The following is a 23007-nucleotide window of genomic DNA, read 5'->3' on the forward strand; positions in this document are numbered from 1 at the left end:
TCCTTAATAAAGTCTTATTATTATTATTATTATAACTTTTATGTATAGTTTTTGTATGTATAATAGGGAAAACAATAGTATTACATAGTAGTATGATAACATGTATTACAATGCCAGACACATTGATTATAGCAGCAAAATGCATATAATTTGAATATACATCGCTTTCTTGTTTGTTTTTACTTCTATTTCCTTGTCTATTTATGATAATCAGCATCTCCGAGGTGCTACATTTGCCTGATGAGCTCCACTTCTTTTCATGAAGATAGGGGGCGCGGTTTATTCAAATGACACAGGAGCTTCTGATGTTTGACGTACTATCAGACCACGGTAAATACGAGCCTGTCATTGGCCGATGATGACTGGTCTCATGACAACAACAGCTCGGTCTGGGCCAATCGGAAGCCGCTTTGCGCCACAGAGTCTGTTTGTGAATGACGTAATGAGCGTAAAACAAGATGGCGTCGTCTTAGGCATAAATCGGTGTGAATGAGTTTATCGACGTGAAAGTCTGCCTCTCTTGAGGCGCCGGCGTTGTTTCACGGTTGTTGTGGGTTTAAATAATCTTTAACGATTAGATAAGTGTGTTGTAGACGCCGCGGAGCAGACCGCGGGCCTTTTTTTTGTTCCCCCCCGCGACCCTCCGGTTCCAGCCGGAGAGACGAGCCGCTGACGGACAGGATGGACGGCGGAGAGTACATGGAGACCATGAGCATGGACCCGACTCTAGCGGAATTAGGGGACGAATTCACCCTGGGAGACATCGACGGTGAGTGGCCGTGTCTCTGCTGACCGTGTCAAGTGTTGTCTCTTCCTAGTGTAGTTATCGTCGGCCTGTTTCCGCTCCGACTGACAGCTCCGAGAGATGCTCGTCCTGCTGAGCGGAAGGTGCTGAACAGTGTGATTCAAGCGAAACCCGCACAACATAAAGTTCACTATCTAAAGTTTTCACCATGAACAAGGGGGTCAAAAGTTTTTGTCTGAAACACTCCCAGACGTGTTACTAAGTATTATTTACTTGTTAATTAAACATTTGATTCTATTAATTGCTCTTTGTAGAGTTGTAGATTTATCACCAGGCTATTTGCAAAAATCTGACTTGTAGTTTCTTGTCAAACAGGCTGTTCAATCCACCTGTCATTTGTACACTGCGACATTTTAGAGTTATAGTTCAATCATGCTTTATTTAGCAATTGTAGTGTTGTGTATCTTATCTCAAGGAAAGCAACAGACTTTAATTGGGAAGGGAATGAATGTGTAATCAGAGTGCTATTTTCCATGATGCAGAAATGAACACCACAAACAAGTGTCATACATCATGAAGCAGTGTTGGGTGACATAGGAGTGTAACTCAGCCATCAAGGTTGTGTGTTATTATTGTAAGCCAGAGGTCATAAAGAGAAACTCTTTCAAAACTGGCATTTTATTTATTTATATAGAGTTTTTCCACAGAGAAACGTTTTCCCTCTTCTCCAATATCCTTTCTGAGCTTATTCAAGCAAAGTTCGCAGGACAGTATCTATGTAAAGATCCAGTTCAACACTATGCAAGCAGGCACAGAGCATCGCCGATCAGATCTCCCTCTAATCAAAACAAGTTTCAGTCTTTGGCACACAGTGAAAGGACCGGGCTTTTGGTGTAACGCTGGCCAACGCAGAGTCACCAGATTTCCATTAGGGTGGAATTTTACTGAATGCTAAGTCACCAGACCGCACTGATGAACTGTGTGTGTGTGTGTGTGTGTGCGTGTGTGTGGCTTCAGACTGTCTAGAATGAAACTAATTTTCAGGGACAAACTGCTCCAACCGATGATTGAGTTCACTTACCAAACACACAACAGAATAATAACAAGGCCACAGTGTGCAAACAATAACAGCCAACATTGATGAGACTGCAAACTGGCTTATGAAACAATCCTGAAACTCTACCTGCCTTTGGTGTCTGCTGTTAATTCTCCCTTCAAAGGGGGCCTTTAGACAAAATGAGCAGACAGCACCCCCCCAGCCACAGTTATGTAATCCCACTTAATCATTGTGTCAAAAGACAGGAATGTACAGATTGTGTGTGTGTGAGAGAGAGAGAGAAATGACAACTGAGGGTTGACTGATGAATTTGCTGCAAAGCTGCAGCAAAGCCAGACCACACTCTGTTTTGTTTTCACTTAGTCTCCGTTTTGGTCTCTAGCTAATTGGGAATTACAATTTCCCTATTAAATACAGCAGCTAACTGCAGAAACAGGAACCACTGTTAACAGATGTTGTGGCCACGATCTCATTTGTGATTCAGATGAAACTTTGTGGGTTTATTTTTATTTTTATAGATACTTTGTAAAACCTCTTTCAAACTTAAATGACTGGCGATGGCTTTCATCTTCCTCTTTTTGCAGCAGCTGGTTTACTGCACACCATGAGAGATATCTAACCTTTGTTCTCCGGACGAGCCATGTGCATTTCCTGAGACAGTGAGGTCTTGGGGGGCCTCCGTAGGGCTCAAGCAGTTGACCCTTTATTCATCTAGAACATTCTCCCTTTCCCAATTATTCCCTTAGCAACTGCAGCACTGGTTATATAACCTATTTTCTTTGCTGGGAGCAGCCTAGGAAACTGTCCCCCTTTGATGGATTTACTCTTTGTGTCAGCTTGTCTGAGGCGCTGGGGGCTCAGAGACCCTTTGTCCAGTCTGTCATTAGCAGTCCGCCCCCCCGCGGTGGTGTACAAGTGCATGGTCTAGTAGGGTGTCTGTTTACATAATGTGTTCATGTATATGTGACATGCGAGGGACAGCACGGTGAAGAAAAAACGAAAAAACACCAGTGTCCTCATGCACAGTGCACAGTTTATTATTCAGAGCGTTATGATCATAAGAATCACGATGTATTATTCAGGATTCAGGAAGTTACACCGCTGCTTAGCTGTGCTGTAGCTCTGATTCTGCTGTCGTCCATACACGTGCACAGGGAGACAGTCAAAACCCACAGAACTGGTTCCCAGCTAGCAATTATACACCCACAGCAATAGTAGTGAAATTGTGAAAGAAAAATATATGAGGTGATGTTTAACTGCTTAAAACTTTATATGGCAATATAATAAGTGATGACAGTCACAGTCAGTTGGCCTTCCCTGGCTGATATAGAAGAAAACACTTGTTGTAATAGCTGTATCTTTTAGATGACTAGTGCCTCAACTCTGCTTTATTCTGTCTTTGCTCCCTTTTAAAGTGTGTTTATTATAAAAAAAGAAAAAAAATTGTGATAGTAAAGCTGCGAAGGGGCGCCGTATAGCTCACTGGGTTGAGCAGGCGCCCCGGTTTGATTCTCCCGGTGGCCCTTTGCTGCATGTCATTCCCTCTCCCTCTGGCTCCCCGTTTCCTGTCTCTCTCAACTGTCCTATCGATTCAAGGCGAATACTTTAAAAAGTGAATAAATAAATTATAGCTGTGAAAATCTGCATCCTGCAGTTCAGCCACTGAATGAGGTCGTGTTCACTAAATTGCATTTCATTATAGCATGGCAATATCAAATGTTTTCTATTGTTCCACTTGGATGGTCTATATCATTCAAAGATTATGAATAAAGAGATGAACTATGAATAAAATGTATTTATTCATATGCCACATCACTGTGGTTGTTGGTGTGTAGACAAGTTAATATACAGTTGCATTACACAGTGGGACACAGAGCTACCCAACCTCTGTTAAATGAGATGACAGATGCAGTCATTATGGTATCACAAAGTACGTTGTTAACTTGCACCGTCTGTCTCATCAGTAGAATCAGACAGGGCTGTTTAGACCTCTGTGGTCTCCGTGTCATTTTAATCTGAAATACACTTTCCCATTCAGAATGTTATCGGTGGTCTTGAGCGGGGTCGTGCTCAGTGATTTTATGTCATCGAGGATGTCGATACATGTGGTCTACTCTGTGGATTAGTTTTTCTGCTCTTGCTCCGTCATATTGTAAGACAGAGTTCAAGGCTGCAGCGTCTGCTTGTTGACACTTCACCGACCCTGACGGCCGAACACATGTCAGTGATAAAGATTCATCTCTGCAGCTTTGACTGTATGGAGCCTGTGAGGCTGCTGTCAAAAGCCTCACAGGTCAAAGTCCTGGTCCTAATTGGAAAGTTAAAAAACACCATCATGGTTTTTGTCTTATCATATATTACAATACTGTAAATTTCACAATATGATGATGATGACGACTCACCTGCAACACAACCTACAGCCCAACAAAACTAAATGATAAACTTACTGAAGAGAGTTGTTGTGAATGCTGACTTTACACCATGTTGTGTGGCCCAGGACTCGACATATGCAGCTTGACGTCTTCTTCGATAAGACATCTGTTTTGTGTCCCTGAAGTATGTAAGTTGCAAATTACCAAATGCCGTTCAGTGACACCTAACATCCTGAGCAGCGGTGTGTTTAACAACAGGGACGGTTTCACGTTTCATCATCATAATGGTGCCATTCACACATCTACAGCATAACCAGGTCTCTCAGAGCTGCCCGTTTCTTTATCTGTGTGCTCTTTTACCCTGCTCCCATTGTCGCTGGCGGCCATCGGTAAGATTAGCAGACTTCTTCAAGGCTATCTGTTAGAAGGCCGTTTGCTTCGTGCGCAATAGGTTGAGCGGTTTACGACCAGAACGCTGGCTGTGTCTTTGCACACATGAGCCACGTCAAGGACAGGCCTTGAAACCCGCTGTGGCTCTTCTAGTCTTATCTGGTTGTAGCAAACAGCATTCACACACCGTATGTGAGGACGATCAACCCTTATATTTAATTTCAGTGGAAGTGATTTCTCTCAAGGTCACTAGGGAAACATGAAAGCAATATATAGATGATTGCTTCCTGTTATTTTAGTATTGGGTGTTAGGTATGGCCTTGGCTTGGAGGCAATTAAATTAATGTCGTCATCATCTTCATCAGTCATGGGACTCTCTGTTGCAAAAGTTGTTCTGCAGGTTTCACCAAATGCTGCAGTTTCTGTTTGTAATGCCATCGAACCACCACAGAGTGACATTGTAAATGAAAAATAGATTTGTTTAAATTACATTTCTTGGCTTATAAAGTGCAGCGCTGATACGATTTTGTTATGAAATCTCATAACCTATTACATCTGTTTTTATGTCATGGAATAAATGGAATACATTTGGACTCTTAATCAAATCCTTTCTTATTGTAATGTCCGTTCTGTTTTTCTATCTGTCTCCTCAGAGATGCTGCAGTTCGTCAGCAACCAGGTGGGGGACTTCCCAGACTTGTTCGAGGACCAGATGAACTCGGCAGCTTCACTGCAGAGCGGCGGCGCCAGCGCAGCCCCTCGGCCCGCCATCCAAACCCCTGTAACCCCCCAGACGCCCCAAACTCCTGCCCCCGTTGTTGCCTACCAGACTTCCAACGTTAACCTCGCTGCCTCCCAGACGCTGTCCCCCCAGTCTTTACCCCTCACCCCTCCCCTCACGCCCGCCCAGACCCCTTCGCCCACCACAGTCGCGACCCAGCAGCAGGTGACCCGCAGCCCTCCGCTCCTCCAGCCACGGCCTCAGGTCCAACCCATCCAGCCGCAGCCGCAACAGACGGCTCAGCCCACCATCCAGGTATCGGCTAACTCACATTTCATTCACTCTGCTCCTAGGTCTAATAGGATATGTCAGTTTTATTCACAATGAGCTCACTGAAAGTTGTGTTCAGGGTCAAACCGGTGAAGTTTTAAATCACTGTGTGGGCCTGACACTGACAGGTTTGTATGACTGCCACAGTGATGGATCGGTGCTGTAGTTTTGCTGTTTTCAAGGTGCCTGCCTCTCCGGCTGTAATTTCTGCATCTGTTGTGAGGACGGCGTAGATTCATTTTCTGTTGTTGTGCCATCCATAAGTTTAAAAAAAAAAGAAGAAGAAGCTTCTGCTGACATGAGAAAAATTTTACCCAGTCCTGACATACTGTAAAATATAATATCCAGCTCAGCATCCCAACAAAACACCAGTGCATATCTCAGCAAAACTGTAGTCAGCTTGAAAGATGTAGTGTATTGTCTTGAGTAGGGCTGGGTATTGTTGAGAATCTCACGATTCGATTCGATTTCGATTCATTAGGTCACGATTCGATTCGATATCGATTCGATTCGATATTGATTGAAATGCTTCGATATCGATTCAGTATCAAGCAGAAATACACAAATAAGAGTACCAGATTTTTTTTTTTTTAATAATTATTTGTTTAGTTTCATGCCTTATGAACAGCCATAGTATAACTCATAGCATAACAAAATATGACACTGCTTTAACACTGAACTACAGTGCAGCTAAATTTAAATTAGGCTATGTGATACTTTCCTCTTGGAAAATAACTCATAACATTTTGAGTAATAAAACAATACAAAACAATATTATTAATAATAGTTGACTGCACAACTGAAAATATTGTAGCGACCCCGCAGTAATGTTCTTGTTATGATGTTTAAGTTCTGTGATTTCTGACTGACTGTCAATGTGTATGGTACGGGCAGGTGGGATGAGAAACTGAGGGGCTGGGGTGAGTGTGAGGAAGACAGAGTCCTGTCTGTGTGTAGGTGAGTGAGGAGGAGCAGAGGAAGAAGTGAGAGCAGCTGTCAGATAAGTTCAGGGTTTCCCGCAGCGCTTTCCTGTTAAGGCGGCCGCCTTAACAACAAAGAGCTGCCGCCTAAACTAACGTCTTAAAAAAAAAAAAAGTAGCGATATTCGCCGCCCCCCCCCCCCCCCCGTCGGACGATGGCCGCATCCTCTCACACACATACACACCACAGAGAAGCACGCATGCATAACAGCAGCGCGTGTTGAAAGCGAAAGTTAATACGGCACGGCGCGGTGCGTCCCTCCCCCGACGATCGATCCCCGCTGCTGCTGCTACTCCCTCCCATATTGTTATGGTTTGGTCTAGTGCGGCCCCCGTCCGTACAGCGCGAATCACACGAGGGTGTTGCTCGCAGCGCCCCCACTGGCCAGGGGCTTGAATCGATTCAGAAGATTGCTGAATCGATATTGAATTGCAGAGAAAAGAATTGCAATGCATTGCTGAATCGATATTTTTACCCAGCCCTAGTCTTGAGCGAAATACCTTTCTCCTGAAACAGTTCGTCCAAACAGGCAGATATACTGTCCTCTGTTGCGTCGGACTTGTAATCACCTCAGGGAGGGGGAATGCATGTTTACATAAAGCCATTGTTTTCTGATTTAAATGCAGATGCACGCCCAGGGCATCCCCATGCAGACCCAGACCTTCCCGGTCCACACGCTGGTCCAGACCCACAGCCAGACGCCCCTTCCCATCCAGACCCAGGCCCAAACTGTGATGATTACCTCCAGCGGGGGGCAGTCACGTTTCATCCAGAACCCTGTCATCTGCCACCAGAGCCCCGGCCCTGGTTTCCAAGGTGACTAAAGAGAAGAAGAATGACTGAATTCGTCATAGATTCGTCATTATCATTAACATTATTATTACACGTTGCAATGATACCAGAGTGTCTTTTGAATCATCTCTCATCCATCACCTTCTCTCCTCCTCCCAGTCCTCCAACCGCAGATGCAGAGCATCATGACGTCACCGCAGCTCCAACCGCTGACCATTCAGCATCAGCGCGTTCTGACTCCAACAGGTCAAACCATCCAGACTCTGTCAGCGCCAACCACAGTCCACACGGTGCAACAGCAGGTGCAGCAAGTCCCTGTGAGTAACCCCACTGTTGACAGCAGCCATGAGGGAACGAGTCAAAATGGCAACAGGCACAATGATTAGTTGATATTTGGAAATGAAAGATTCATATTTCAACAACTGTGTTAATCTAAAGATACTAACATTTATTTTTTTTAAAATCATTTATTTTATTTATTTATTTAGTTAAATATCCGTGTTTTAATTATTTACTGAAAAAGCAAACATAAAAGTGTCTCACTGACTTCTGGCCGTCTTTCCACCAGGTTCTGGTCCAGCAGCCTCAGATTTTGAAGACAGACTCACTGGTTCTCACAACCCTCAAACCGGACGGCACACAGGTGCTGTCCACCATGCAGAGCCCCACAGGAATCACCACCTTGACCACGCCCATCCAGAACACAGCTCTGCAAGTCCCGGTAAGAAGCCAGCATAAATGAGTCCATATTAATTATTGGTTGGTAACAGTCATAACTCTGGTCCATAAAAAAAAAGCCAAACTCTGCACTCCCACAGACTATTGATTCTTCATGATTAAACTAATTTACTGCCATCGATTTGTGTGCCCAGACGCTGATGAGCAGCAACATCCTGACCACCGTCCCCGTCATGATGGGAGGAGGAGACAAGCTGCCGATCAAGCAGCTGCAGCCGGGCTCCTCCGCCACAAACGCAACCAGATGTAATATGGAGCAGAGCCAGATGATGGCCGGAGGAGTGGTGGGCCCAGGGGGGGTGGTGAAGGAGGGCGAGAGGAGGACGACCCACAACATCATAGAGAAGAGGTATCGGTCCTCCATCAACGACAAAATCATAGAGCTCAGAGACCTGGTCATGGGCAACGACGCCAAGGTGAGGGATTTTAACACTGGGATTGAAATGCATCCAAAGTATTTAAAAATCACAATTTGTTTAATTTTTTAAATTTGAAAAAGAATCAACTGCTTTTACAAGTTTGATCATCACATTTTTTTTCATTTCTTTATATCAGATGCACAAGTCAGGAGTGCTGAGGAAGGCCATTGACTACATCAAATACCTGCAGCAGACCAACCACAAACTACGGCAGGAGAACCTGGCTCTGAAAATGGCAAACCAGAAGAACAGTAAGTGTTTCTTCACATCAATGAAGGTGTTGTAACTTCATCTGCAGCAGGTTGAGATTCTAACGAGTCCGTTTTCCTGTTTCAGAGTCTGTGACGATGTCTGAAGACGTGGAGCTCAAACAGGAAATAGTGATGATGTCACCTCCGGCCTCAGACTCTGGTTCTGGCTCCCCTGCCCAATACTCTCCTTACTGTGTCGACTCAGAGCCGGGCAGCCCCTTACTGGATCACGACCCGGTAACACACACTAAGATCGAATTACACACACACACACACACACAGATACACTCTATTGTCTGTTGTGTTGGCTCAGAATAAGACACATTAGCTGCTGTGGGAGCAGGGGGTAAACAATATTTCTACCTTGAACATTGTTAAGGATTTTAGCTCAGTGTGTGTAATAATGTTAATGCTATTTAGGAAGGAGGAAGATGAAAAAAATACCAGTGTCCATGCTTGTTGTTAAGTTTTCTCATAAAACAGCAAATCTGCTTATTACAAATTCCACAGAGAAACTATTAACATGAGGCAAAAAAACGTTTTAAAAAGTCACTAAGTCATACATAAATACTTAAATGCAAATAAATCACTCTTCTGAAGCTTGTCTGTCAGTTATATCAGAAACTCTCCCATCAGGCTCTTGGCAGAGGTCCAAATCATCTTATTTGACGGTTAGCGTTTTTGACTTTTAATCTTGGCTTTCTGACAGATTTTCTCCTTCATTGGTATCTGCAGTAAAGCTGCCAGGAGACATTATGAACTTGTTTTTCCGTCGTCGTGAATTTATTTCCTCTGTGGCAGCAGAACACATGACACCAGCCTTCACAAACCGGGTCAAACTGGGCTAACGAAGCCCCGACTCGCTGTGGAAGACTCAGGATAAACAGTTAAACACTTGCTAGCGTCACAGTTATAGCAGCTCAGGAGGAATATCTGATGCTGTTGATGCAATTGACTTCAGTTGACCTGACTTCTGCAGAAATAATTTATAGATAGAAGGCCTTATCTTACATCAAGGCCAATTTGATGTCCATGACTGTGAACCTGTTCTCTATTTCTCTTTCTCTCTGTCAGGTGAAGAGCGAGCCTGATTCTCCCTCCTCTGTTGGAGTGATGGATCGTTCTCGACTGCTTCTCTGCGCCCTGACCTTCTTCTGCCTGTCCCTGAACCCGCTGCCGTCTCTCCTGGGCTCTGAAGCCTCAGGGAGCCACGGCCTGTCTGCGGGCCACGGCCCGTCGAGAACGCTCGTCTGGTTCCCGAGCCACACGCAGGACTTCGGTGAGCAGGGCTAAACATTTTTTTTAATCAGGATTTAAAATAAAATATACACTCTATCACGATATGACTGCGTTTGTGATGAAGGTCATGGAGATATTCTAAGATGCACTCATGTATAATTTCTTTGTATCTTCCAGCATCCTGGCTGCGGTGCCTGTTGCCATGGGTGATTGTGTGGGTGCTGAGCGGGGTGGGAGCGGTGTGGGGCTGTGTCAGAGTGCTCTACCTGTGGGAACCTGTCACACCCCTTCACTCCCCAAAGTCTGTTTCCTTCTGGAGGCATCGCAAACAAGCCGACCTGCATCTCAACAGGGTGAGCGCTCGTCAGACTAACTGCTGCGTGCGTGTGGCAGCTAAAACCAATAATTATCCAAGAGTCTGAAACAAAGCAAGAAAATCATTTGCTATTTTTATAGATTTTCTCTTGCATAATTATGGGAACCTCTCAGAAAGAGCGTGGTAGCGTTTCCAAATATAGAACCAAATGATCACACTACTTATTTCATGTGACAGTGTGAGTATTAGATCCACCCCCCTTTGTCCTCTTCTATTCTGGATCTGCTTGAAGTATCAGATTTGATGTTTTCGCAGCTATTGAAAAGCACTTCACCCACTTTGCTTTGATTATTCTCACCATTTGAAGTCTCACCTCAGCCTCTGCATGGGTTTATTTTTAGCATTTGTTCAAAATCGTGCTCAGATTTAACTTGTGACCTTCATTTCATCTTCTCCCCGCCGGTCTAAGCTGAATACTAAAACCTCTCACTGTTTTCTCCTGGTCCCTGCAGGGAGATTACACAGCAGCAATGGCCAGCTTAGAGACCTGCCTGTCCGTCTTGACCAGGGCTCTTCCATCAACCAGCCTCGACCTGCTTTGCTCGCTCTCCTGGAACGTGATACGCTACTGCCTGCACCGTCCGACTCCCTTGGGTTGGCTGGTTCACCAGGTCAGAGGAAAGCACGAGGGGGATGAAGCCAGGACCAGCGCGAGGGACGCAGCGCTGGTTTATCACCGGCTGAGCCAGCTGCAACTCACAGGTGAGTGTTGGGAACAAAATGGGGTGTGGTGTGTGGTGATCTGATTCACAGGATGAAGTAAATGAACAGCAGAATAAATCCTCAGACAGTAGCAGGAAAAATCCACAGCGGTTGTTCGAGTGATTTAAAAGTTTCAAAGACTTAAAGGCAGCGATACAGTTTTCACCCCCCCTCCCTCTCTCTCTCTCTCTCTGTAGGAAAGCTGCCTCAGCGTAGCAGCTTGTGGGCTTTGTCTCTGTCTCTCAACGCTGTCAACCTCAGCGAAAGCGCCCAAGGCAAGATGGCTCCCGCTCAGCTCACCCAGATCTACATCACCGCAGCAACAGCCCTGCGCACCGTGCTGGGCCACCACCTCTCCTGTCTGCCTGTACGTCTCTAACGTGGTCCATCATCTGTCTAGTCATCAGCCTGTATTTGAATATTGGTCCAGTTTATCTCCTAAATCGCTGCAAAAACATAGACGGACAGTTGAGATGGAACGTTTATTTTCACATATTTGATTTGGTTTCCTTTTCATCGTGAGCATCTTCTTTCTGTCTGTCTCCCAGGGTTACTTGCTGAGCTGCGCTGAGAGCGTTGCCAGCCAGTCAGACACCAAGCCCATCCCCGACTGCCTGCGCTGGCTCTTCACCCCACTGGGCAGGCAGTTCTTCCTGAGCTGCGATTGGTCAGTGAAGTCAGAGAGCAGCAATGGCGTGTACACCTCTCAGAGAGACTCAGGTCTGTGTCAAATAGAAGAGTTGGCAAACACTCGCTTTTTCTTTTCATGTATTTATTTCATACTTTGTTGCTCCATCGGTTTGGTCATCCTTACTTATTTTGACAGCTTTGTTGTCCAAGAAAGATATTGTAGCCAAAAATAAATCATGCGTGCTATAATTTATCAGTTCCTCTTTTTGACACCTTCCTTCCTGCAGCTGACCCCATCGCCCAGCTGCACCGCTGTTTCTGCAGGAAGCTTTTGGAGAGAGCTGTCCACACCCTCATCCAGCCGCAGAGCGACTCTGACGCAGGCAAACGCAAGAACGACTCTGGGTAAGGCCGCCTGCACCGGCTCTTTACTCCACCGCTGATGTCTTCTGTGACAGTTTGGTCTGAATTAGAGATTTTACTCCTCTGTTTTCAGGGAGTTTTCCAGTGCCCTGGAGTTCCTCCAGTTGTTGAACAGCTGCACAGAGGACTCTCCTTCCCCTCCTCCTCCCTTCTCGACTCCTCCCAATCACACCACCACTCCAGGTATGAATAGCACAAAGAGGACAGCCCTTCCTATTAGCACAGAAGCATGAATCACATAGGATGTTTGTGTGGGGAAGCTGTTCAGTGGAGATTAACCAGATAGCCATCTGAATTATTACTGTCAACGTGAATGGATTTTCTCGGCTCCATTTGCTGTACACTGACAGCCAATTTAGCTTTGGGATTCATTTTTTTATTGGATTATCACAGATACTGTAAGTCTTGGAGTCATTGATTTGTGGTAATAAATGACTTGCAGTGGATATGAGCACATTGGTGATCTGTTCAAGCAACATTAATTAGCTACAGTCTTAATCAATTGCAGTTGGTCTCTCAGTGAACCGTGATGCACACAGAGCATTAAACCCTCACACACACACAGCTATTGATATGGCAGCAATGTTTCCAGAGACAAAGGGACAGGGCGTCTTAACTAATACCTCATTTTTATCATTTGACACTTAAATCTTGACAAGAAAAAGTTCCTCACAACCACAGCAAAACCAAAAACAGTTCTTATTTCACTGACTCTTGTTCTCACTTGTTCTCTTCCTGTATAATTTCCTGGCAGTGGGAGACCCAGTGAGTCGTTGGTGGGCTTTGGTCCTGAAGGCTGCAGTGCATTGGCTGCAGGGCGATGATGTCGCGGTGAGGTCACTGCTGGCGGAGGCGGAGCGGATGCCGAGGGCTCTGCACACTCTTGAGTAAGTGAACTGAAACTTGTGCAAATATCAAAATTTCTCACAATACAATCTCTTCTCCATTGAAATAGTTTAACAAGGTCACTTAAATTGTACAGGAATCTTTTGACTCTCTCTGACTAATACTTTATTGGGATTGTTGAATATCACACATTACAACTATATATGTTGTATATGTTTGTATGTAAATGTTTGGTTACATAACAAATAATGTTGAGACTTGTATACAGAAAGTAAACTTATATCCACAGTATAGTGTATAGCACTTGCACTGTAGCAAACAAAAGAAACAATAAGACAAAAACAACCTAACAAAAATAAAACAGGACAACAAAACAAAAACACATTTAAAAAAAGGGGGAAAATGGGAATACAGACAAAAAACATTAACAGATCATAATTGTACAGGAATCTTTTGAGCTTTGACACATGTTGAGATCATTTCAGATCCAACTAGATTCAGAAACACTGAAGTTGTCCTGCTCTCATCGGATGTTAATAAAAAACCAAACCCTACTGTAACTGTCCTCATGGTTCCTCTCTAACCTCTGTGTTTTAGCCACCCTCTTCCTAAGGCTGTGCTGCTGCTTTGCAAAGCAGTTCAGATGAGTCTGTCGCCTCTGAAGGGAGAAGGGGCGGTGGCCTGCCTGTCCCACTGTGACAGAGCCAGCAGCTACCTGCGCTCCAGCGTCTCAGTCCCACTCGCTCAGTCCGGGAACTGGCTGAACAAGGTAGACGACCAAGAACCCGTCACAAACACAAACCTGTCGCTCATATCTCTGTCAGATCTCCTAATCTTGTCCTCTGTCTTTGAACCATATGCATACATACACACTGCATGCTCAGTTTGGGGTCAGGGCAGGCTGACGTGGGGGCCGTGTGAGTGTGAGTGTGTGTGAGTGCGCAGTGTGGGTGGCAGGAGGTGGCTGTGGTGCATTGTAGTTGCATTGCATGATCCTGAAGCCGAGTGCAATGTGTCTGCAGTGCAGTACAGAGGCCTCCCCAATCTGCACGCACCCGCTACACACCCCACCGCCTCACATGAGACAGCACTGGTGACCACGTTTGATTTTTTTGGCATGCACGTTTGGGGAAGATGCTCTGGTGGTGGGTCGTGGTTGATATCAGCAGATTCAAGTCTCAAATTCATCTCCTACAAATCTAAAACATCCATGACAGAACAGCTTTTTGATCTTTATCCTTCATCTCTCCGAAGGGGGTGGAGCTCCTGGTCTGTGACCTTCTGCTGACCTTGAGGACCAGTTTATGGCAGCGGGGAAGCAGCAGTAATGGAGAACCTGGCCCGGCCCCCGGGTCCCAGCTGGCCGGCTTCCAGAGGGACCTCAGCGCGCTCCGAAAGCTCACACAGTGCTACAGACAGGCTCAACACAAGGTACATCTGAGACCAGATCAGTCGTGTTATTGTGCGTGAAGGAATCAACAAAAGATAACAGCCACCAGAGTTTGGCTGCTCGACATCTGTGAGAAACAATTACAGGACGACAAAGAGACAACACTGAAGTCTACTGTGTTTCCTGTTCAGTGGCAACTCGGGAAGAAGAGTCTGTAGAGTCACATTTTCATACTTAAATCTCAGCATACTCATCAGACGTTACCAGACTTTTATTCTCACTGTAGAAAAACAAATAATCCGTTTACAGTGAAAGAACCATGAGAAGCTGTCAACTATGTGCTGCAAGTAAAAATTACCTCAGTATAATTCTGGCACTTGACAGCCTTTAATGTTTTCCAAAACACTCTGTGCTGTGCTGATAATAAGCCTGTAAATCTGCTGGGACCTGCTGATGGCGTTCATGATGATGACGACTCTATTGACTGTCTCAACTTTTGGAAAATCAACTTCTCTCCCACTCGCACCAGCTGCAGAAATCTCACTGCAGGTTAATGTGTCATCAATCACTGTAAGATTTACAGGAGGAGCCCAAACTGCAGCCAGAGGGTCTTTACACGCCGCTGCTTTCACAGCAGCCGTTGATCATTTGTTATGTTTTGAGGAGAGCAGGTCCCCTAAGAACCACATGAACTTTGTCACAATTATTATATTAGATTCTGCTGTGAGACAAGAGTTCACTCTCGGTGCTGTGAGGCACTTTGCGTGAAAGCCTCCGCAGAAGGCAGATTGTCTATCCCTCATTAGCAAACGTGTGGTGAACTGATGTGAGGGCTCAGCGTGCTCCAGTTCCAGCATCTCTCAGGAAAACAATCACTGTGGCCCTGAAGTTTTTTTTAATTTTTCCCCTGCAGGTGTTTCTTCATGAGACCACAGTGAGGCTGATGGCCGGAGCCAGTCCCACGAGGACACACCAGCTGCTGGAGCACAACCTCCGGCGCAGGACACACAGCTCCTACACAGCCGGTAAGACGGCAAAGCATATATACACACTGATTTGTAAGGTTTTTAAAGGGATAGTTCCACATTTTGGCAAATTGGTCCATTGCTATAATCCCTATAGTTTTAGGAGTAGGTTTGTTACCTTTAATTGTCGGTGCAAGCTATTTTTAGAACGGTGGAGCAGAGCCGTGAGCTGCTCAGAGCTATGCTACGGAGGCTAATGGGATTTCTTGGTTTCCCTCATCAAACTCATTAAATATACAATCCAACAACTCCAAAACACTCTCGTGGACAAGTTGTGACCTGCACATTCACCACGCTATGAGATAATAACGGAACGTTACGAGACGGAGTTGTTAATTGACAATTAAAGGTAACGAACCTACTGCTATCACTATAGGGATTATGGCAATGCTCCAATTTGCCAAAATGTTGAACTATCCCAAGACTTCAAATAAATCATCTTCACTGAGTGGCCTCTACTCGCCTTGACAGCTCTCCTATGGTTTTTCTTAATCTTAAACAAAGATACGCACCAGAAAGCCACAGACACTAATCTACTCTCGTCTTCTCCCTTCTTTTCCCTGCTGCTGTGTCAGAAGGTGAGTGCGTTGTGGGCGAGAGAGAACGAGCTCATGCCATCCTGCTGGCCTGCCGCCACCTGCCCATGCCGCTGCTCACCCCGCCCGGGCACCGTGCCCGCCTGCTGGCCGAGGCCAAGCGCACCCTGGAGCGGGTGGGAGACCGTCGCTCCCTGCAGGACTGTCAGCAGATTTTGCTTCGGCTCAGCGGGGGCACGACCATCGCAGCCTCCTGAACACACACACACACACACACACACACAGTGCAAGAACAAACACACACAGATTAGGGCTGCTCACAATATTCTGAAAGAATTAATTTACACTCATACTTAAAAGGATGTTAATTAGAAAACTCATTCACCAACAACGTGTAATTCTCCACTGACGCCTTCGTACTGATGGAGGGCATCAACATGGACTTTTATTTAAACAGGTCTCTCTGATTTAAACTGTCACAGCTTCATCTAACTCTCAACCCTGTTTCCACACCGCAGGTAAAAGGCTACACATTTGCTCCTTTTGATGCTTAGTTACATTGTTGCAGCACAATCATGCCCCCTTCTGGTCATTATCATACCATGCTGGCTAACTGCCTCATTCTAAACAGCGTTTAACAACAAGGAAAATCAGGTTAAATAGGCCCCAAAGGGAAAAGGGACCATTATCTCCTAACTGTTTAAATTAATGCAATGCAGCAGTGCATTGATTAGCCGTAGGATGCCAAGCTGTACAATCATCTTCGGTGCACAGTAATACGAGTGCTACAATAATTTTTGTAATGTCTTGCAAGCTTCAATGAAGGGCTTTAGGGTATTCAAGAGTAGACAGCCCCGATCGGTGGAGCATGGCCGTTGTGTAGCGTGCACACAGAGAGTAGCCTGCTTTTAGCTGTCCAGTGCTGAGTAGTGTCTCTCCTTATCTACCTCATACACTGTATAATGCCAGCATTGTACTGTGGAGCAAAATAAGATATTTAAGCACCATGTCAGTTAACCTTAATTTGAATCAAGTGACCATTTGAAGTGATGCTTCGACCCAGTGCAGCGTCATTCCAATAAAAACCTTCCTGAGCTGCTTTAGACTTTAGGCTACAACAGCACGGACCTACAGGAATTTGACTGGTTAAGAATGACAGACAGCGACTGATGACAGGTTCCTTACTCTCAAACTACACACAGGGAAAAAACAAACGGTTGTGTGAAACGTTTAAATGACAGAGGGAAGCAGTCAATCATGGGCCAATAAGAAGATGCCTACTGACACACATTCACACCAGTTCATATACATTACAAGTCAAAAGGTTGAAAACACCTCAATTTTTAAAAAATCTTAATTTGATCAAGATCTCGACTCATCCAGCAGCTGAACACACTTGTGATTTTCTTTCTACAGTAGAAATGAAACATTGTTTAATAGGTTCATCAAAACACTGGTGCAGAAGATTTCACAAATGTGTTGCAATGCGCTTTGCTTTCTTCTTTTGAATCCTTAGTTACTTTACTTTGGGCAGTTAGCAACAGTCTGTTGTACAATTTAATGTTATTCACTGAGCTTTAGCTGCCTAAATTTCAATAAAACCCCAAAAAATTGAGGTGTTGTAAAAACCTTTGATCGGTCGTGTACATATTAAATTAATTACATATAAACTCACCATGTGGTTGTATATAGGTTGTACATAAGCAGATAAACAGAAGTAGAATAAACAGGAAGTTCTTACCTACAGCTTGAGAGAAGACATCAAAGGAAGAACTTGTTAAACATTTGACTCGTGACGCTCGGTGTCTGACCAGGAGAGCAAAGTCAGCTGAATGTGTTATTCCACCAAAAATAATTTTTTCATGAAACACTGACCAGCTGTAACCCTGCAAGCTGGCTTTATTTAAAAAGCCACTGATGTAGAACAGCAGCTTCATTTCATGATGGATTACAGAATAATGCACCGCTCTGCTGTCCATGTGTGAAAGCCACCTCTCAAGCTTCCAGGCTCTGAATGTCTGATACGCAAAACATTTTCAGTGATTTATCACAAAATGTATGAAATGTGAGAAATATTATTCTTGGAAGCGATGTCCAGATATAATGTAAAAGCTCTCAAGCAAAATGGCCTTGATGTTGTATAAAAAAAAAAACATGTTTCATCAAATTTGGATTGATGGAGTTTTAGCTTTGTGAAATCTTTGTCCACTTTGCTTTTTATCCAGTTGTTCCCGTTTTCTGTGCTCCGATTATCTTATTTAATGGTCATGTAATATTAATATAAATGCTTTTTTTTTTGGTGCGGGAAGGGAGCATTTTTGCAATTTTATCATTGTTTTGTTTGTAAAAGCAGCCTAGGGTCAGAAACTGTCAGAGGGGAATCTCTAATAGGAAGATGTTGTGTATTTTATTGGAGAAGAAAAAGAAAATCCACATTTAAACAATTAGCATGATATTCTAGGATAATTTGTGTCTTTGGTACATGCTGAAATGTGTACAATGTTGTTTGAAAAATGCAAGGAAACACAGTTATGCTATTAGACATTTCCACAACTCTGTCTTCCAGGTCAACTTAAGATGTCAGTAAGTAATGTAAGGGGTCTTGAGAAAATACTCACATAAGGTTAGATATTAGCTTTCCTGACTGGTAAAGGTCTGCAAAGCAACGCCCAACCAGCCATTGGCAGGCCAGAGTGTTTGCTCCCTCTTAATTAAGTCATTTTCTCTTCCCCTTGATGTATTTTATTGTCTGAATTTTTGTGTTCATTTTGATGTTTGTTTTATAATAAAAACAACACATGATAGTCGTTGGTATGTGTGAGTGTATAGTGTTTGTGGATGAGTAATTTGAGAAGTATAAATATAAGCACTGAAACAGAAAGGAGAAAGAACACCATATTTAGCGTTTAATTTGAACGTGGGTGTTGGACGGGTGTGAATGTCAGTGTTGAGCTGATAACAACTGTTGTGTGAAGGTTATTGGTTTCCTTTTTCACACCTTCTGTTGAACACTGTGAATACAAGACACCTCTGTCTAAATTAGACACTCCCAATGATTCACACAGAGAGAGACAACATGCCTGGATGCCATGATGATTCCCGGCCACTGCAGGGAGTGGTAGCCTGATGCAGGAAACAGCTGAGCAACACAAACGTGTCAGGACAATGTAATTACTTAATTAGAGAATATGTAAACTAAAAATACAAAAGCAAAGAGACTAGAAAAGTGGTCAATATATTACAATAAATGGATATACAGACCATGTAAACTAATTTGAAATTCTCATAGGCTATATAGGCCTACTATAAGATAATTAGGGACCTTTTATTACGCACATCATGTTGTCAACAGTTACACAGTTTGAGACTATTTATACCGGTATGTGCTGTATCAGTTTGAATTTCAATAAGAAACTACAGCAGCACCTCATAACATATTTTTAAACCAGCTGTGATCTGACCACAGTCACAGTTCAGCCTGACAATGTGTGAAAACAACGCACCCATCACGTTTCATCTGAGCGGAACTATTAAGTAACTACTGAGTGTTTCCGACCGGATAGGGTTAACGGACGCACACGTACGAGAAACCGGAATTAGCGAATAGTAAACTCACGTGTGCAACATGAAAAATAATAAAAAGCACAACAATGGGTTCAAAAAGGGCAAACACAAGCCAGGGTCGAAGAAAAAAGAAAACAAATGCGTCGTAATGTTTGACGACAAAGAAAGAAAGTAAGTGTTCGTCCTGACAACGGCTGTTTATCACGGTGCAGGTGTAAACTGTCACTGTAGCATTAGCTTAGCTCTCTACCAAGTATTGTTTATTGGATATAACATTATTTATCACTTTATGTTAAATGTGTAGTTTATAGTGTTTTATGTGTGGATTGGAATTAATCTAAACCATTATAGTGCTGCAATTTTTAAAACACCAACAGGTTTATCAGTCAAGGTTTTGTTTTTTCTTAAAATCTGAAGCATTTCACTGTTAATTGAGATTAATTCATTTATCACGACTGATAAATTGTTGATTTGTCTTTACTGTAGTTATTTCTGATGTAGTATTAATCATAAATAGCCATATTAACCAATATGTATGTTTGAATTGTAAGCAACAGGTTTTTTACCTAAAAAGTAAACATGCCAAGTGAAGTTTAATTAAACAACCATCTCTGTCATACATCCTGCATTATATATTAACTTCGAAAGATCACAGGCTTCATTAGTTTCTTCCTTTTCTTATCTGTCAGTGAGTACCTTACTGGTTTTCATAAGCGAAAGGTGGAGAGGAGGAAAGTTGCAGTGGCAGAAATTCGAAAGAAAATCAAGGAAGAGCAAATGAGAGTCCGAGAAGAGGTATGTGTAAAGCAAAAAGAAAAAACATGGAGATAAAACCTGAACTGTATGAGCAGGACAGGAAAGGATGTATTGATGTTATGTTTGTCTTGTCTGCTTTCAGAGGCACAAGGAATATATGAAGCTGTTGAAGGAGAGGACAGAAGCTCTTGGTGAGTGAAAAGTTCAAGTCGGTTCAAGTTAACCAGTTGGTTTCCATCAGGAATTCACTTTGATTGTTTGTTTGTCAATTCATTCCTCAGAGGAGTGTGAAGGAGACGATCTGGAAGATGCAATTACCGGTACAACGGAGTCTGTACAGTACGATCATCCCAACCACACCGTTACCGTGACCACCATCAGTGATCTTGACCTCACCGGAGCACACCTGCTCGGACCCGCGGCAAATCAGGAAATCCTGCGAGCCTCGGTGTGTGCTACTGCTGTTCATTAGTCTCAATGTCAGTTTTACATAGTAAGAAAATGACATTAACACAGAGAATCTTTGATTTAAGGAAAATGGAGAGACCAACGATGAAGACAAGAAGGAGGGAGAGAAAGAGGAGAAAACTGCGATGCCAAGAAAAGCTGGACAGCCAATTTTAAACAAAAAGTAAGCCTCTCTTGCAGGTCTCATCAATACGCACTGCTGATTATCGATTAACTAGATATATTTGATATTTTTGTCACATTGACAGATTATAAATAAATATAACAGATGTGTGGTTGAGGAGAAATGGTGGTGCCACATGTTTGTGAAATCTGTCTTCATGTCGTCTTCCAGCCCGTCTCAACCCAGCTCTGTTTTTTTCTCTTCTCTTCTCTTCCCCCCCCATGCTGCTGCAGGATCCGCTCCCTGATGGCGTCGCTCACCACTGCAACCACCAAGCGGAAGGGGAAAGGGAAGCAGGAAGGCCGAAGAGGACGAGGCCGTCAAAACGACAAGAGATCCGGTGGCCCAGAGCTTAAAAAGAGAGCCGGTAGGACCAGCAAGTGGCAGAGACGTCGGCAGACTGGAAAGAGGGTGCATTATCAGGACTGAGAGAATGTGTGTGTGTGTAGAAATATTATGTAAGATCTGGACTGTAAAGAGACCTCACCTCCTGTCTCACATTCATACCCATGTGTTTGAGCGGGACAAGTGTGTCCTGTAAGATTTATTAGCCAACACAAACGGATGGACCACGTTGGACCATCTCTCAGTATTCACACAGTACCTGCCGAATGAAACCTTGTGTTTTAATATGTACATTTTTCAAAGCAAAACTGTTTTTGTAGTGTTTTTTTGTTTTCTTTTCATAAAATAAACTTCACTATATGTACTGAAATTCCGATTGAATGAAAGATTCATCCTGGTAATAAGACATCTTGTGGTGCAGTCATATGTCACACGCTGTCAGTGTGTCTCTGTGTGGAATTCCGTCCCCCTGTGCTCCATTGTTTGATAGGAAACCTGACGCTGTCGTCAACATCCTCTCCAGAACATGAGGAAATCAACCCTTAGCTCTGTGTTTCCTCAGCTCAGCGTTACCTGTGTGTGATCTAACGGAGAGGCCAACCACTGCTCCTCTCAGAGCATCTTACTCAGTGCTCACTAGAAGAACCTAAAACCCCACAGCCACCGGTTTTAATGTATGTAACCCCCACCACCCCCCCACAACCTCACCAGTGTTTATTTATTTACGTTAACCTGAGCCAGCGTGTGCCAGCTGTCACTAGCATGAGCGTTTCATTTTGCTTTCTAAAGCCCATGATATTTAATACAACCGCTCAATAGAGGAAGCGGCGGGCCACTGGCTCCATGTTGGCTCCAGGTGTGCGCGTGCCGCATGGTCCCTGCTGTGTTAGCTGAGAGCCACCATGGCCGTCGAGGATGCTTCAGTTTCACTCATTGTCAGAGCAGCCAATCGGATTGATTTGAGAGTTTGGCAGCTCGAGGAGCACAGAGAGCATGGGGAAGACGAGGCATGTGCCTGATGGGCAGTTTATCCTCCGACTCCTAATGACACATTCTGAACTGAGCTGACAGCCGGAGCTTCTCTCGTCAGGTAAAATGATCAGCGTTTGTCTTCACACTTTTTTTTATAAAGTTGCCACGGGATGTTGTTGTTGCTGTTTTCGCTGACCTCCTTCCTCTCTGTCTCAATATCTACATTTACCTTTTCCTGAGTCATTGCAGGCAGTGGTGTTTGTGAAAAAAAAGGAAGCTGTGAAATGACTGTGCATGTGTCTTGTGGTTGCCAGTGAAGCTCCTCTGTGAGCAGCTTTGAAAGTGTTCTGACTGGATTGTGTTTCACTGTCCTCTAGTGTGATTAGTTATCACCTACCTTAACAGTTCCGCTTTAGATCTCGCATGAACCATGATGAAATAAAAGAAGCTCTTTAGTATTCATGCTCTGTGCTTACAGCTGTCTGCAGCGATGCAGTGTCACAGCCACAGCCACAGCCACAGCCTTTTATTTATATTTTATAATATAGTTTATAATAAGAAAGACTTTTGGATGTCTTTCTTTTTCTTATGTGACTATACACTGTTGTGACACATGCTCTGAGAGATTTTTCACTGCTGATGACAACACAAGTGCAACAATTCCCAGAGGTTAAGTCAGAATAGATTTCTATTTATCCTCATACAAATGTTTGCTTTGTGTTTATCTGTTGTTTTACTGTGTATATCATTGTTATATTGCTCTGGCCTTGTGTTAA

The 23007-nt window shown here is 43.9% G+C and overlaps 2 protein-coding genes across 3 annotated transcripts; both read left to right on the plus strand.

Moving 5' to 3' along the window:
• Positions 1-419: 419 nt before the first annotated feature.
• srebf2 (sterol regulatory element binding transcription factor 2) lies at positions 420-18769 on the plus strand. Of its 2 annotated transcripts, none has more exons than XM_085784848.1 (20): positions 420-769; positions 5218-5600; positions 7223-7412; positions 7548-7705; positions 7957-8109; positions 8261-8542; positions 8682-8796; positions 8882-9033; positions 9871-10075; positions 10213-10388; positions 10864-11113; positions 11311-11480; positions 11662-11833; positions 12031-12148; positions 12240-12349; positions 12921-13053; positions 13610-13781; positions 14267-14443; positions 15316-15427; positions 16003-18769. In XM_085784848.1, the coding sequence occupies exons 1-20, from the start codon at positions 682-684 to the stop codon at positions 16218-16220; spliced, it is 3534 nt and encodes a 1177-aa protein (XP_085640974.1). In that variant the 5' UTR covers positions 420-681; the 3' UTR covers positions 16221-18769. The 2 variants fall into 2 exon arrangements, with proteins under 2 accessions (XP_085640974.1, XP_085640975.1); XM_085784849.1 differs by having other exon boundaries at positions 433-769; positions 16006-18769.
• Positions 18770-19499: 730 nt separating this feature from the next.
• Positions 19500-21629, plus strand: nol12 (nucleolar protein 12). The gene is made up of 6 exons (XM_085785439.1): positions 19500-19698; positions 20217-20322; positions 20426-20474; positions 20565-20731; positions 20817-20914; positions 21148-21629. Exons 1-6 carry the CDS (start codon positions 19589-19591, stop codon positions 21341-21343), a joined length of 726 nt encoding a protein of 241 aa, XP_085641565.1. The 5' UTR covers positions 19500-19588; the 3' UTR covers positions 21344-21629.
• The last annotated feature ends 1378 nt before the right edge of the window (positions 21630-23007 follow it).

This window comes from Trachurus japonicus, chromosome 8 (genome assembly GCF_045865225.1).
Source record: "Trachurus japonicus isolate A0001 chromosome 8, Traja_1.0".
NCBI classification, from domain to species: Eukaryota; Metazoa; Chordata; class Actinopteri; order Carangiformes; family Carangidae; genus Trachurus; species Trachurus japonicus.